This window comes from Mytilus californianus, unplaced genomic scaffold (genome assembly GCF_021869535.1).
Source record: "Mytilus californianus isolate M0D057914Y unplaced genomic scaffold, xbMytCali1.0.p SCAF_17, whole genome shotgun sequence".
NCBI classification, from domain to species: Eukaryota; Metazoa; Mollusca; class Bivalvia; order Mytilida; family Mytilidae; genus Mytilus; species Mytilus californianus.
Window position 1 is genome coordinate 5,647,595 of NW_026262659.1, and position 15,936 is coordinate 5,663,530.

Below are 15,936 nucleotides of genomic sequence, written 5' to 3' on the forward strand. Positions count from 1 at the left end.
AATGGAAAACACTATGCATATTATGGACACCATTTTTATACATGTATGTAAGAAACCTGCTTTAATTTGTAGTAGACCGATCTAGGTTTAACTAGATTTTAAGCATGCTACCTCAAAAAAGAAATAGTTTGCTGAAAGACATTCAACTCTTTTCTTGAATGCTACATGCTTTGTCATGTATACTGAGGAGTAGCAAATACTAATTTTAAGTCTAGAATAAGAGACTAACTTACAATCACCCTTACTTAAATTTGGTAGGCACATATTTAGCGGTTGTTTGTTGCAACATCATATTTGGTCTCTGGTTGATAGTTATCTCACTGGCAATCATACCACATCTCCTTCATTTATATTATACAAGACTACAATATCATGAATATAATTACATGTACATGTAATTGAATATTTATTGTTGTCTGAATTTTGTTTAATAGCAAACATAGCTGTGATCAATGGTCATATAAATAAAATTATACTTTGAAGTATTGTTAATATGCTTGACCAGAATAAAATGCCAGTTTGGTTATAAACAGTGCATTTGTAATTAAGATTATCAGAAATACATGTATCGGTACACATTTAGACTTTAAGCACAGTAAGCAGTCAATTGGCGGTAAACATTGCAACATATCCAGAAAATTCAGGTGTACTATAATATAAATATTCACTGAATCTATGAAATTTTATTATTCCAAGGCACGATTAGATTCAGATACATGTATGAGCATGATGATGCACTACAAATATATGCACTAAGACTTTGAATACTTATAATTCCAAATTGCTATTTCAAATGAATAATTATCCAAGGTATTAACAGCCATCCAGTTGTATGATCTTTCTAACAAATTTTTAGTGTGCTATTTATTCAATGTACTATTTGCTTCTTGTCCAGTTTAATCCCAACATCACTTCATGGTACTGTACAATGCTGTTTGAGCTATTCATTTTTCCAAAAACAATAAATAATATACACAAAATTATGAATTCATCCACAATTGACATCTGTCTATATTTCCTACAAATCATAAGTGCACATTTATCATTTGTAGACTGCTTTATTTTTCTAGCTGGGAATCATCTACAAAAATCATATATTTGATATTAAGAATGGACTTGTTTCTTTAGTTTATATATGTTTTGTGTAACAAATATGTTAAGTACTAGTACTCTAAAATTATATGCCAAGAAGAAAATCACAATTACAACAACTTTTATTTAGGTAGGAGAAAGCATTCAAGCATGGCACTAGAACACAGTTATTTCATACTGCATTTATAAAAAGATTTAAAGTGTACTATCTGAATATAGTCCGAAATGCAAATTCAAGCTTTTTTTTACCTAGATTAATTTAATCCTTAAATTTGACAGCAATACACCAAACTTCTAAACAACCTGGGATTCAGTAAGATTAATATATTACCAAGGTAGCTGTACGGTTTTATGAAAATCCAAGTTGATTTGAAAAAGTTATAAAAAAAATTAAAGATGCATATCTGAATTTAATCATTTTTTTTTTTACCTATTAATTAAATTCTTTCATTTCACAGCAATGAATCAAGCTAACAAATAAACTGGAATTTTGTAAGATCTTTATTTAATTTAGTTAGATGGACTGATTTATACCAGTGAAGACTAAATTTGAAGGTCCAGACTAGTTGAGACAGGTCGAGACTGGTTAAGACTGAGTCGAGACTAGTCAAGACAGGTCGAGACTGGTTGAGACAGGTGGAGACTGGTCGAGCCTTGGTCGAGACTATTTCAGACTACACCAAGATCATCAAGTACTGAATCAGACTAATTAAGTAAAGTCGAGACCTAGTCGAAAAATTCATAGAGATCCATTCACTTTAAAGTTATTGTCCGGAAACCAAATGTGTCTTCGGATGACGATGACATCATAGCATTATACAACGCAAACATTTTTTTTGCCGTCGTATAAAAATCCCACCTGCGCTTTCTCAACAATATCATAAATATTTTTACAATGTGCTGAACTACTTTTGGGACAAATTATATCAAAATTATAGAATAAAATTGTCTCTGGTTAATTTTATGATCTTTGTCCTAATACAAGTACATGTTATGGGAAAACTTTACCTCAAGTCAGCCAACTAAAATAGCTATAATTTCCTTCTAAAATTTATCAGAAAACCCTGGGTTTCATTTGACTTTTTTTTTTTTTTTTAATTTCTTTCATCATTACATTTTGTAATAATTAATGTTTTGCAGTTTTAACCAATGTTTAAGTTGATAAATGAATACCCAATATAACCTTTATAAATGCATTTCTGAACATAATACAATATACATGTAGCATGTTGCTTCATACTTCTTTTTCAAATTGTTTTGAATATCCAGTAAAATTATGTGAGCAGGTACATGAAAAAGGGTGCAATTTAACATTTGCGGAAATCATAGTTGTGTGGGATACCTACATGTATGACCCTTTGAAATTCACCACTCAAGACAATTTACTGTCTTGTTGACATCTGTTTATTACCTATGGCATTTTAAGTATGTACATGTATATCATTTCTGATTATTACAAATACAATGTTAATATCCCGATTATTAGCTATTCTAATTTCACTTTTGTATGGTTATGAATTCATTTTCAGTAAATATATAATACATCATGAATATGTGTACATGTATTAGATATAAAAAATATTTTTCAGGAACAAATTAACTTTAAAATTAATATTGAAACCAACATTGTATTAATTAGCTTATTTTCAAGATAATTATGAACATGATGAATTTTATGACAAATAAGTAGATATCAAAGTTGTTTTACATACAATTGTTCAAGAAAATACGAAATTTACTTAAAACATATAAATATGGTAAATCAAAGACAAATTTATCTCATAACTTAATGATCACTTCTACTGTACCCTTTTGTCTAGGGCAACTGGTAATAAACATGGATATAGTAGATAAGGAGATGTTGTATGATTGTAAATGAGAAACTATCCACCCGAGACTTAAGGACGAGGATGTTAACAACTATAAGGCACTGTACAATAATCAACAATGACCAGAACCCATACCGTATTGTGTGGTGAGAATGAAAGGCACAGCATGACAAATTCTGAAATTTTCATAAGAGAAAACTAATGCCATGAGTTAAATTATGTTCTAATTTTGAAAATCAGGAGATGTGGCATGATTGCTAATGAGACAACCATAAACCAGAGTTCAAATGGCAAAGATATAAGCAATAACGTGTATACATAAGTCGCCGTACGACCTTCAACAATGAAAACCCCCATAATGTATTATAATATATATAGTCAGCTATAAAATGTTTAATGTCCAACATATGCGAAACAGTTTAAACATGTTAAATGAGAAAACTAAAGGCCTTTGAGAATATGTTATAATTTAAATCATACTTTATCTCAAGTGCACTATTCAAAAGATTATAAAGAGATGTGGTATGATCTCCAATGAGACTATCTTCCAGACTGATCATTTAATAGCTAGTCAAAAGATTGATGTACAGTTCAACTTCACAGGAAATTCATAAATTTCAAAAACATATAAAGAATTAGGTGTGACGCTAAATTCTTCAATAAACTACCGGTATACAGCCTTCTCTTCTTCTGTGTATCATTGTGTGTTGTTTTCCCCATACAAATTTAAAAATCATCGAGTATTGAAAACACATAATTTCCTATAGGTTTAGATTAACAAGCAAAATAGGTCAGTGTAGGTAAACAAATTCCTGAAAAGCATTATGATTATAGTTATATTTTGATTGATTGGTGTTTAACGCCACTTTCAGCACTATTATGATTATTGTCATGATTGTGCTATTTCCTGGAGGTCTGTGTATATTGGTGGAGGAAGTTGGAGAGCCATGAGAGAACCATCAAACCTTTGCTAGTAAAACTGACAATCCTAGACAATTAAGATTGGAATATAATTTAGTAGCATGCTAAATATACAGATAGATCTATAGGTTAAAGTTGCCACTTTTACATAACAAAGTGAATTTTTTACATCAAAATAGATGACTATTGAGTTTATGCACTTTCCAGTAAATTTCATATGTCACAATGCTTATGTTAATATGTCACAGTAGGAACCGATTGCGCGGGGCAGCTGTTCGGTAACTCCTTCTTAAAAAAAAACTTGAGATTGGTGTATAAAGATAAAACTTTGATTTCTGATGTTGTATAAATAAAATGTTGAACAACCATTGAAAGCAATTGCTTTACTTAATCCATATAAAACAATGTTAAGTTCTATTCGTCCGATTTTGGACTATTACACTAATAAAATAGTCTACATGGTCTAGGTCCGACAGGCAGCTCCCTTGTTGAATTATGCTTGTCACTGATAATGTTACCCAGCTGAGCCAGAGGCGGATTTAGGGGGGGGGGGGGGCCTGGGCCCCGCCTTTTGTGGGAAAAAACTTGGTTGATTATACATGTATAGGGAATCACTGAAGCATGACTGGAGCGGAGCCCCCTCTTCGGCGGTCAGTGGACCCCTACCTATGAAAATTTCTGGATCCGCCACTGTGAGCTGCCCAGTGTATCAAAATAATATGAGGATATGTTGGAACCCCCCTTTTTTGACGATCAATGATTTTGAATGGGGACATAAGGTTGGAACCCCCTTTATCCTGGGTTTGGAACCCCCTTTCAGAAATGGCTGGATCCGCCCCTGCTGTCCAGGTTTATTCTGATGTTAAGGCTAAATTTTATACTATTAATGCTTGATATTGATCAGCTGCTCGTTTTAGATTATTTTGTTTTAAATTTCGAAGAACAGGAATTTCAATGAACAGATGTATTATAACCAAACCCCGTTTCTTGTGAAAGTCGTCGATATAAACAGATAATGATCATTCATTAATGATGTATAGAAAATCCTTGTGTAAAGTAAGGAATGTATATCAATCGAAACTGTCAAAATGTTTTCAAAATATATACTTACGTTAATTCAGTCGGACACAGCAAGAAACTACTAAAAGACCAGACAAACGGCGCGAAATCATAGCGTTGATATTTTCGAAAGCTATCGGGATTTTTCATTATTCTAATCTTTACGGAAAGCGATTTACAGCTGCAGTCTCAGTTTACAGTCATCAATATTTTATATTTGCATAACCATTAAAGAATAATTATTAGAATGTTATTTGGTTATTGCTATTTTCATACAAATATTTTAACAGTTATTATCTATGTTATAAATTACCAAATTATGAAAATGAAACGCATGTTAACAAAACCGTGTATCTACAGTCCCGTTGCCGATCATGTCTCTTTATATTTATTCATTCAATTTTTTTTTCGCTTTTTTTTTATTTTTTTATTTCGATTCCTCTGCTAATCAAAGGAAAGCTATCCTCATATTATTTTGATACACTGAAAAGTACTGGACAACGATTCTATCGATGAACTGAAGTATACTAAAATGTACTTGTCAGTACTAGATTTAACGCTAGGCGTTTTTTCTTAATTACCTGAACCAGTACTAACTGGTACTTAATCGATCGCAGTAGTTAGTGTACTGAACATGTACTGAACAACTGAAAAAGATCTTGACATTTTCCCTTGCGGTAAATTCAGGCATTTAAGAGTTGTTCAGTTTAAAATGACCGTTTCAGTAGTAAAACCCGTTACTAGTGAATGTAACTCATCGCCTCAACATCACTTCATCACTGTTATTGACCAACCAAAATGTGTCTTGGATAACAGCTCAAGAGGAATTTTGGCAGTAAGATATGTTTATTCCTGTGGTTTGTATTGACAGAGTCTTAAAGTTTTATCTTTATTCCGAGCGGGTAGGGATAAGTGTCATGTTTACTTAAATAACACTATGACCGCAACATTTTAAAGATAAGAGCAATTTTTTAGGTCATTTTGTAAAAGATATTATCTTTAGATATGTTTCATAATTGCAGAATTGTAGGGAAGGAACAGTTTGTAAATTATAAACGAGCATCTGTTTTTTGTCAACCTATTTGGTTATATACTTCCGATTAGATTAGAAATTTCTATGGAATTTGCTATGCATATAAAATTTTGTTTTGTTAGTCCGCTGGGACGAATGACTGATTTTATGAGTTGCGTTTATAAGAGAATAAACTCATCATAGACAATGCTAAAAGATAAAAAAAAAGACGACGTTTCAATTAGTATCCATGAAGGCCTGTGTAAAACCATTTTAATAGTGGTTGTCATCTTGGATTATCTGTGGTTTCAAATTTTGTTATTTAAAATAAGTATTATGAATGACATTTCAGGAACAATGTGCTACAGATGTCGTCTGGTATTCATGAAATTGGACACCTAAACTGGCGAATGATACTGTGTTTATTTGGTGGGTGGGTACTGATCGGCCTTTGCATATTCAAGGGAGTCAAATCTGTTGGAAAGGTTGGTACCAGTTTCATCATATATCAAATCCTTTTTGTTACAAAAAAATGGATAACCCAAACTAAACAAAAGAAGTCATTTAAAAAAATTTTCTTTAGTCATTTGCAGTAAACACAGATCAAGAAAGAGATCACTTGAACATTATGTCATAAATGTGTAAATTGAAATTTGTAAAAACTCATTAAATATACCAGGCTTATAATTTGGCACATCAGACGCGCGCTTATTCTACATCAGATTCATCAGTGGCACTCAAATCACAACAGTTGGAAAGCCAAATCAGATACAAAAACCCAAATATTCAAAACAGCTGCGACAAATATGACTATGGCAATCTATGCCTGGGGCTAAAAAATGTAAATGTGAAATGTTTAAGTCATTTGCAATGAAAATTAAAAAAAAACAGAACGAGAGCATTTATTTGAACGCGTGTCATATATGTGCAAATTTGAATGTGTAAAATATATGTGTGAAATTCTGATAGTGAATGATATGATTTTCATGAATACAGTATGTGGTCGAATGTCAACAGATATAAAATGACTTTGAGAGTAAAGACCTTCCGAAGAGTTCACATTATAGATTCAAGAAACGGTTCATGCCGCTATATAAACAAGATATGTCACAATATTGCATAACGAGTCCATTAGTGATTATAAGGGTACCAGATAACCGATAAACTTTTACTGGATACTGATATAAGAATCTTTATTCATATAGTCAAGACTAGATAAGATTTACCATCCAATTGCAAGAATTGAAAAAACGTAACATTTCAATTAGTAATTCCTTTTGATGATAGCTGTTCAACTGTTTCAGCATTTCGAACGCATGAAATTTATAACGGGTTGGTTTCATTTCTTACAGGTTGTATATGTTACAGCTACACTGCCCTATATATTACTGACAATTATACTGGTCAGAGGATTGACTTTAGACGGTTCAATAAATGGTGTTATTCAGTATCTACAACCAGACTTTAGCAAGTTGTTGAATGCTCAGGTATGTTTAAATATAGACATTTATACTTTTACTCGCGAGAGTATATGTGTATGCTCCATTAGAGATATTATAGCATGTAAAAATTTGTATTTGGTTCCGTCAGAGATTTTTTGCAAGCATACCTGAGGATTCTGTTACAGGTATACGGGTACATTCTGTTACGAGAGCCATACTTGAAATCATATGATCGTGTATTATAGTTCATTAGAGATATACTTGCAAGAATACATGTGTAATCTGTTCCATTTGATATATACACGCAGGTATACATGTGTATTGCTCCTTGAGAGATGTACAGTGTGTACACATATACCAATTCAATTGCGAAAATAACGAATTTGTAAGTAAAAGGAGTAGAACACAGTTTTGTCTTCAATGTCGTCACAATTCAATTCCCGTATTTATGACAAGAGACCCAATCAATACAGTGAAATTGTAAGGAAAGGGAACTATGTTTATTATATTGATGAAGGATACACCAAGAGGCGCCCTTTTATACTAATTTAAGAAATTTAAGAAATATTTTTGCAAGTTCACAAGAAAACAAAAGTGAAGCATTTGTTACTTTACATTTATTATGTACTTACACCCTAAGGTATTTTTTTTTTAGTTTGCATTTGACTGATTATTTTTTTAATTTGAATACTTCAGATTTGGATTGAAGCCGCGGTACAGGTGTGCTACTCGTTAGGAACAGGCAGTGGAATACTTATTACACAAGCGAGCTTCAATAAGTTTGACAATAATTGTATCAGGTATAACGATAAAATTTAATATCTCAGCTTTTAGTAGTCAGTGGTTTAGTACTGACATGACATACATTTCTAAAATTCTCTGTTGAAAAACTAATCAATTTCTTAGAAACTAAAACTCGCTCTGGAAAAGTTGACCTTAGATGAATTTGGTTATTCTTTTTTATGAAAAAATCTAAGAAGTATTTCGATGTTCCGTATTCCATTATGTTTGATTGTAATAATAAATAACAATAGTAGTGAGGTGATTATACCTGGGTAATATCAGTCCACCATCAGTGGTATCGACCCACCGCTATTACTCAATTGTTTTTTTTTTATTACAAATATTGTTTATCAAATGTCCTCCATAAGTGAATAGTCTGTTTATGCTATAACCTTGGACTTCAATAATATTACACACTTGTTGTTTGTATTAATTGACAAGTTTATATTCCAGAATTATTTTATTACAGGGATTCCATAATGTTCTCCTGTATCAGTGAATTCACCAGTATTTTTTCAGGACTTGTTATTTTTACAGTTCTTGGTTATATGGCAGGACAGTTGTCAATTCCATTGGAGAACATTGTGAAAGGAGGTAAGTTTGTTTTGACAATAGAAGAAAAGTATAAAATAAACTACATATAAAGAAATTAGCCATGCGATTAAAATTGTTTGTTTTATAATAACTACATATAAAGAAATTAGCCATGCGATACAAATTGTTTGTTTTATAACCAGCATTTTGTTTTATAAACAGCCTTTTTATTTTTGAACCAGTTGTTGTTGAGCCTGCAACTTTTGTCGGAAAAGCGAGACATAGCGATCCTACATTCCGTCGTCGTCTTCGACGGCGGAGTCCACAAATATTCACTCTGGGGTTAAAGTTTTTAAAATTTTAATAACTTTCTTAAACTATCCTGGATTTCTACCAAACTTGACAGCTTGTTTATGATCATAAGATAGTATCCAGAGTTAATTTTGTTAAACAAAAATCCGGTTTATCCGTATTTTACTTATAAATGGACTTAGTTTTTCTGCCAGTTAACATTACATTCACTCTGTGGTTAAAGTTTTTAAAATTTTAATAACTTTCCTAAACTATCCTAGATATGTACTTAACAGGACAGAAGTTGGTTTATGATCAAAAGGTAGTATCTAGAAGGAAATTTTGTAAAAATCTATTTCCTGTTTTTCGGTACATTACTTATAAATGGACTTAGTTTTTCTGCCAGTTAACATAACATATAGTCTGCAATTAAAGTTTTTAAAACATTTATTAGATTGAATTAAGGGATAAATCATCAAGCAATGTAAAAATTATCTTCTTCATCATTTGTTCATTCAAGAAATTTATGTTTCAACTCTTATATAAATCTATAGATTTAATTGCATAACTTTTTTCATACATTTCAAACGTTTTATTTCATTAACTGTAAATCTATTATGTGCATTCACCTATTACACTGAAAACATAGACAACAGCAAAAGTAGGCGAGACACTGGGTTCCGCGGAACCCTTACGATTTTTGTTTTGTTTTATAGCCATCAATGCGCTTGTCGTATTGATGAGTGTATTGTTAGGACAATGTAAACCATGGCTAAGATGAACCAATTAACAAAAGTTATCAGCACGTGTTGTAAGGCTACTGTAAACTGACAGATATGTGGTCATCATGGTCCTTTTTGAATATGACTTGTGTTAAACTCAGATCGTTTGTACTCTATCAAGTTTTTTTTCTCATATTATATAGACTAGGTAAGATTTAAAGCTCGGCATATGGTATTGACATTTGTCTATCGTTGAAGATTGTAATTATGGTGACCTCTCTCTATATGTTATTTTGTCATATGTGTAGTTTGGGTTAGTATCCTAATATCATCATATTATACCGAACATATTTATTTCTTCATACATTTAGCACATAACGATGGAACCTGGTTATCTTTGGTTTTGTTTGTGTTTCCAATTATCAAAACAAACTAGTAATTGGGTCGGAACCATTGCTGGTGGTTGTTTTGTCCCCAAGAGTACCACAAGTCCAGTAGTCAGCCCTTTGTGTTGACAGTTGACATTAAATATCATTGATATGTTAATATTTTGTAAATTTACTGTTTATAAAATGTTGAATTACTAAAAAAATAAGGTTTTTCTATCCAACGCATAGATTACAGTAGCCTTGTTAGCAGTAAAGACGGTAAAATAACATATCAAAGATGTTCAAATATATGCAAAATTAATATCAAACAAAGAAAAAAAAATGCATTGTATTTTACACTTTTTTAATGTGTTTTATTTCAGGCCCAGGACTAGCATTCATTGTGTATCCCGAGGCTTTATCAAAACTTCCTGGGGAAAATGTTTGGTCCTGTATATTTTTTGTTATGATTCTATGTGTTGGTCTTGATAGCAATGTGAGTACATAATCTTTATATTTGAGTTTTTGTCTGATAGCACCATCGTTCCCCCATGCATGTATTTTCCTTTCTTTTATAGGCCAATGAAAGAATTACATTCGTTCCATAACATAAATTGTAGGATGATCAATGTTGAGGAGCATGTCTTTTTTATCAATTAAATAAAAACATAAGATAAAATATATGTACCCAGTAATGAAACCAAACATTTTGATTTTCTATAACAAACAATATAACCTATTTGACAGCAGAACACGCTATAGATAAAAAGACAAAGTATATTTTGTGAATCGTTACTTGATTTCCCTAAATCACTCAAATATAAACATTTGAAAAATTAGAATGCAATGCAAAATGACAACACGCCTACATTTGCATAAGTTTGGTGTGCGTATTCCTTTTTGTGGAGATTACTCTCATTAGTGATGTTTAATATCCAACATCCGAAATCAAAGTTTCAAACAATGAAGAGCAAAAACTATAACATAACAGGTCAAAATTAGCAGACAATTGTACGTATATTGCACTTATCTACGACAAGAAAAAAGAGGTTTTCAAATAGCTCTTGAACTATTCCGTTCTTATACATCCTTAATTTGGCTTTCAAGTATTCGACTTTGAGCTATCCTGATGAAAGCGCTTCGAACGTATGGAATTTATAAAGTGTTGTTTTCATTTTTTAGTATTGTAACATGTATTTTGGTATTTCAAATCAGGTGTGATCGATCAATGGTTTATAGAGCTTAATATTTACAGTATATCAACTATCTAACAATAATTGTGATTATCTTTTTTTTCTCGCTATTTTGATACGAAAGAAGTGATTGTAGTATTGGTACAGGTATTTCTCGATTCCAACTCAGATAAACATTCGATCTAAACTTTTGGGAAGTAAATGTTTACAAACGTTAAGACCCAAAACGGGTCTCCAGAAGAATTAACATATATTGAAATGAATTGTATTTTGCTTTAGTTTGTAACAGTAGAAGCCGTGATAGGAGTTTTTACAGATAGCTTCCAAAGATTACGACGTAGAAGTGATTTCTTCACCGTGGCATGGTGCTTTGGAAGTTTTGTTCTAGGTTTAATCTTTTGTACACAGGTAAATAATATGCCATCGAAGTTATATTTGGAAAAAATACAGATATTTGGTTTGATTTATTGATAGTTGTTTGCTTAACGTCTAGTGGCAAATGTTTCATACAAATTCAGGACGAGAACAAATTAACAATAGAGATCAGTAAATACTATAGGTAGGTCCTGTAATAGGAGTCGATAGGGATAAACGGCGGGAATGTTAACTTCCACTGGAAAATGGCGGTATATTATATAGGAACAGAAATCTAGCCTTGCAACTGCCAACTTGCATACCCCTCAAAGAGTTGCTCCATTGGTTCTTAACGTGCAGAGAGCGTGTCGCTCTTTCTAAACAAGGCTTCGGATTTAAAGTCTTCATTCTGACCGAACATGGCTGCGTAAATATACATCCTGCAAAACCAAACGGACGCCCACATTGGCAAGGGTTTTACTGTCGGTAGGAAAAAGCGACCATACTTAATCTGATTCCCCAGTACAGGGAGAGTCACAGCTTGCCTTATTGAATACAAGGCTTACTCTATTGTTCTGCATGTTCGGTAAAAATCAATCTAAGTAACTATGTTATCATCATATTATCTATAGTTCCAATAATTTTAAGCAACATTTGCTCAAAGACTGTCGCTAATTTTCGGAAATCCTTAATTTTTTAATATATACTTCTATCTAGTCTAACTTGCGTTTGATGCCTTTACCTTTGAATAGGAAAAAAGAACCATAGAAATGTACTACATAATTGACGTTTTACAATAACCCGTTTATGTTTTATTTCTTTTGGTCGTATTACTTTCGACGTGACTCGGTATTTATGTATCCCGCTATCATTTTCTTTTTACTTTGTGCGTTCCGGGTTATGGTGGGTCTAAAGGTGCGATTCGCGTTTCTCAAAGTGTTGTTTCAATTTTGTTAATCCGTTTATGTTTTACTTAATTTGTACTTTATCGGTAAAGTGAATACTATATACGGTCTGCACTATCAACGTCAAAAACTTTTTTTTATCGGAGTCTTTGTCAATATTCAATCATCTTTAAGAACTTTTTTGTTGACGTCTTTGTCAAATATACACCCTTTTTTGTTGGCGTCTATGTTAAATTTAGTTGTATGTTTGTTTGATTTTTTTAGTCAGTTGTGTTGTGTGTTCGTGATGTTTGTTTACACAGTTTTGGCTGGTTGGTAATTATTGTTACACTGACTTTATATGTATGTTGGCTCACCCAATTTCGTCAATATAACGGAACTATAAACAACTAAAAAAAAATGTTATTTGAAATGTAAATGAAAATCAATATTGTCTTATTTTTATTTTTTATCGAGAGCATTTGATTAGAAGTTGGTTATACTAATATTTATTCCATACAGCTAATTCCAAGTGTTCCACGATCCATGTCAAACTGTTCAATGTAAGGGAAACGTTCGTTATGAAAATAACGTATTTATGTGAATATCACGATTTTAAAGTTTTGTCTGTTGAGGATAAAAATTTAACCAAAAATATTTTTTTTTTTACAAAATGATTATCCGAGTTAAATGTATTTATAGTTTTTAAACAGATCGGTTCAATTTATGTGCATAAATGTCCTTCTCGGTGTATTTGTAATTATGTTATCAGTAAAGTCCTTACAGACGAGATGCCAAACATTGAAGAGTTATATTTCTCGGTGTTTTCAAAGGTAACAGCCATGGTGGACAATATTTTTCGAGGGGTAACAATCTGCTCTATCCCCTCTCAGCTATGTGTTATTTCATTTATTATACTGCATTTCTGTTATTACTGTCTATTAAATTTCAAATTCAACTTAATAAACTATGACGTCTTGTACATAAAAAATCACCCGTACTTAACAAAAGAGCACAATTGATCAATCGTTTCCGTGAAGGGCAATAGAGTATTTAGCCATGGGATAGAATAAATTATCACCCTCGTATTAACCAATCAGAATCTGACATTTTAACATGAAGTATAATAAATATTTTTAATATCTTTACAGGGTGGAATATACATATTTCAATTAGTTGACTGGTATGTTAATGCCCTGTCACTTGCTATAATGGGTTTTCTTGAATGTATCATAGTAGGCTGGATTTATGGTAAGTTTTTATAGTCTATTGTCCGTGACTATTGCAACAATAATGTATATTCTGTCGATTGCTATGTGTTCTTTTCATGAAACGTCAGTGAAAGATATATTGTTTTTATCCTGTAAGTTTTCCAGTAACATGTAACTGGTCCTAAACTTCAATTTAAACTTGTAACAAGAGTTGACTTTGTTTAGTTCAATTAATTACTTAGGGGCAATACAATTAAGTACTATGCGAATGAAAAAGATGTAGAGTATAGGTTTTGAGATACAAATTCAAGAACAAAATAAAAGTATGATAACCATTAAGAAGGCACCAAAAGTTCCAGATATTGTCTTTGATTGCAAAGTATTTTCAATGCAATTTGTCAAGCTGTAAATAGCAGGAACAGTTGGGAATTAATTCATTAGACAATACCAATATCTGCTATTTACACCAAATTTCTATGTAATATATAATGAATGAGCAGTTCTCCCGACATTGAATAGGCTTTAAAAAGTTAATGAGTGTTTGAGGTCTCAGACTGTAGAATATATGGAATGTCGGTCGATAAAACCAGTCAATAAACCGCTTTACTCAGTTACATCATTACAATGGACGACAACAGCAGTTTCTGAATGCAAATCAATAGTCATAAGAACCCCTTATCAAATCCGTTCATTGCGTATTTATTTTCCAACTTTGGTTAAATCTAGATTTCAGAATAAACTCATTATAGATACCAGGAGCAAAATTTGTACGGCAGACGCGCCGCTGATTTTTCGTGCCCAAAAGACTCATCAGTGACGCTCGAATAGAAAAAGTTAAAAAAGCAGAATAAAGTACGAAATTGAAGAGCATTCAGGACCCAAAATTCTGAGAGCTTTTGAAAATACAGCTAAGGTAATCTATTCCTAGTGTAACAATTCCTTAATATTTCGAAATATTCTTAGTTTTGTAAACAGTAAAAAAATTAAAAAAATTATAATTATTACCATATCAATGATAATTCATGTCAACACACCAGAAATGTTGAATACTGGGCTGGTGACAACTTCGAGGAGGAAACCTCCAACAGCAGTGGAATTGACTCATTATTATAGTGCTTATCAACCAGAGACTGTGAAAGATTGACGGCATCTATTCTAATAAGTTATTGTGACCTAGGCCTTTATTTATGATTTTGATATGAGAGTTTGATTTTAACAGTGGATGTCATTACTGTAAGACATTCCCTATAATAGAATTAGTTAGTGTTGATGACATGATCATTATAAACAACATAACAGGTATGGAAAGATTTTCTAAAGATGTCAATCTAATGTTAGGACGAGGAGTTCCGATATTTTTTAGAGTCTGTATTATGTTCGTAACACCTCTGATAATGTTTGTAAGTATGATAGGTCATGTAACATCGAAGTTATCAAATATCACCTTCATCAGTTTTGTCGGACACCGAAAGTTTTTTAAACCTAATAAACCAAACTTGCTAGACCATTCAACTCAAACATGCATCTTAACAGAAGAAGCGGTACCGAAACTAACCGGACCCAAAGTAGATCGCTGCATGATGAAACCCACACCACAAAAAAAAAGAAATTCGATATGAAAAAAAGATTATATGAATAAACCGTCAATTGGACAGCAAATGACAAAAAAAGAGATATTCAGAAGACGATATAAACTCTCCAACAATTAGACAAGTTTCTATACAACGCATTGAATTGGATTAATACACATTATGATGTATGATGTGTTGACAGGTACTAATTATTTCAACACTAATTGGATACCAGCCACCTACATATGGCAGTTACAAGTATCCCACAGCGGCTGTCTCTATTGGAACGATGCTGTCTATCCTGTCTATAGTACCTATTTTCATTTTTGCATTGGTTGCCATCATTAAGGCTGAGGGAGACTCAATTTATAAGGTAATGTACAAACATGTTATGAATATTGAATATTACTAATTAAATGCTATAAACATTCGTACATTTCGTTCATCCTAAGCGCTTTTCTGGATTTACCTTCATCACGATCGCTTAAATCTAGCCATTTGAAAGAAATGGATGCGCAAATACGCCGTACCATTAGGAGCTATATGACCGAAAAGGACATAAACAGATTAATTTCAGGTCGACTTTGTATGAAGGCGTTGGAACCTTAGTCTCGTAATTATTTCTTAATTGATGAACTGGGATTTTGAATAAGAATATTTTATAAAGCAT

The 15,936-nt window shown here is 32.1% G+C and overlaps 1 protein-coding gene across 1 annotated transcript in view; it reads left to right on the plus strand.

Annotated features, from left to right (window-relative positions):
• The first annotated feature begins 2,929 nt into the window (after nucleotides 1-2,929).
• LOC127726457 (sodium- and chloride-dependent glycine transporter 1-like) overlaps nucleotides 2,930-15,936 on the plus strand; it is an 81,228-nt gene continuing 68,221 nt past the window's right edge. The window contains exons 1-11 of the mRNA XM_052233834.1: nucleotides 2,930-2,963; nucleotides 5,646-5,736; nucleotides 6,266-6,398; nucleotides 7,266-7,400; nucleotides 8,052-8,155; nucleotides 8,608-8,732; nucleotides 10,437-10,549; nucleotides 11,526-11,654; nucleotides 13,636-13,735; nucleotides 14,995-15,095; nucleotides 15,469-15,639. Of these exons, the coding sequence (XP_052089794.1) occupies nucleotides 2,930-2,963; nucleotides 5,646-5,736; nucleotides 6,266-6,398; nucleotides 7,266-7,400; nucleotides 8,052-8,155; nucleotides 8,608-8,732; nucleotides 10,437-10,549; nucleotides 11,526-11,654; nucleotides 13,636-13,735; nucleotides 14,995-15,095; nucleotides 15,469-15,639 (1,236 nt within the window). The remainder of the gene's footprint in view (nucleotides 2,964-5,645; nucleotides 5,737-6,265; nucleotides 6,399-7,265; nucleotides 7,401-8,051; nucleotides 8,156-8,607; nucleotides 8,733-10,436; nucleotides 10,550-11,525; nucleotides 11,655-13,635; nucleotides 13,736-14,994; nucleotides 15,096-15,468; nucleotides 15,640-15,936) is intronic.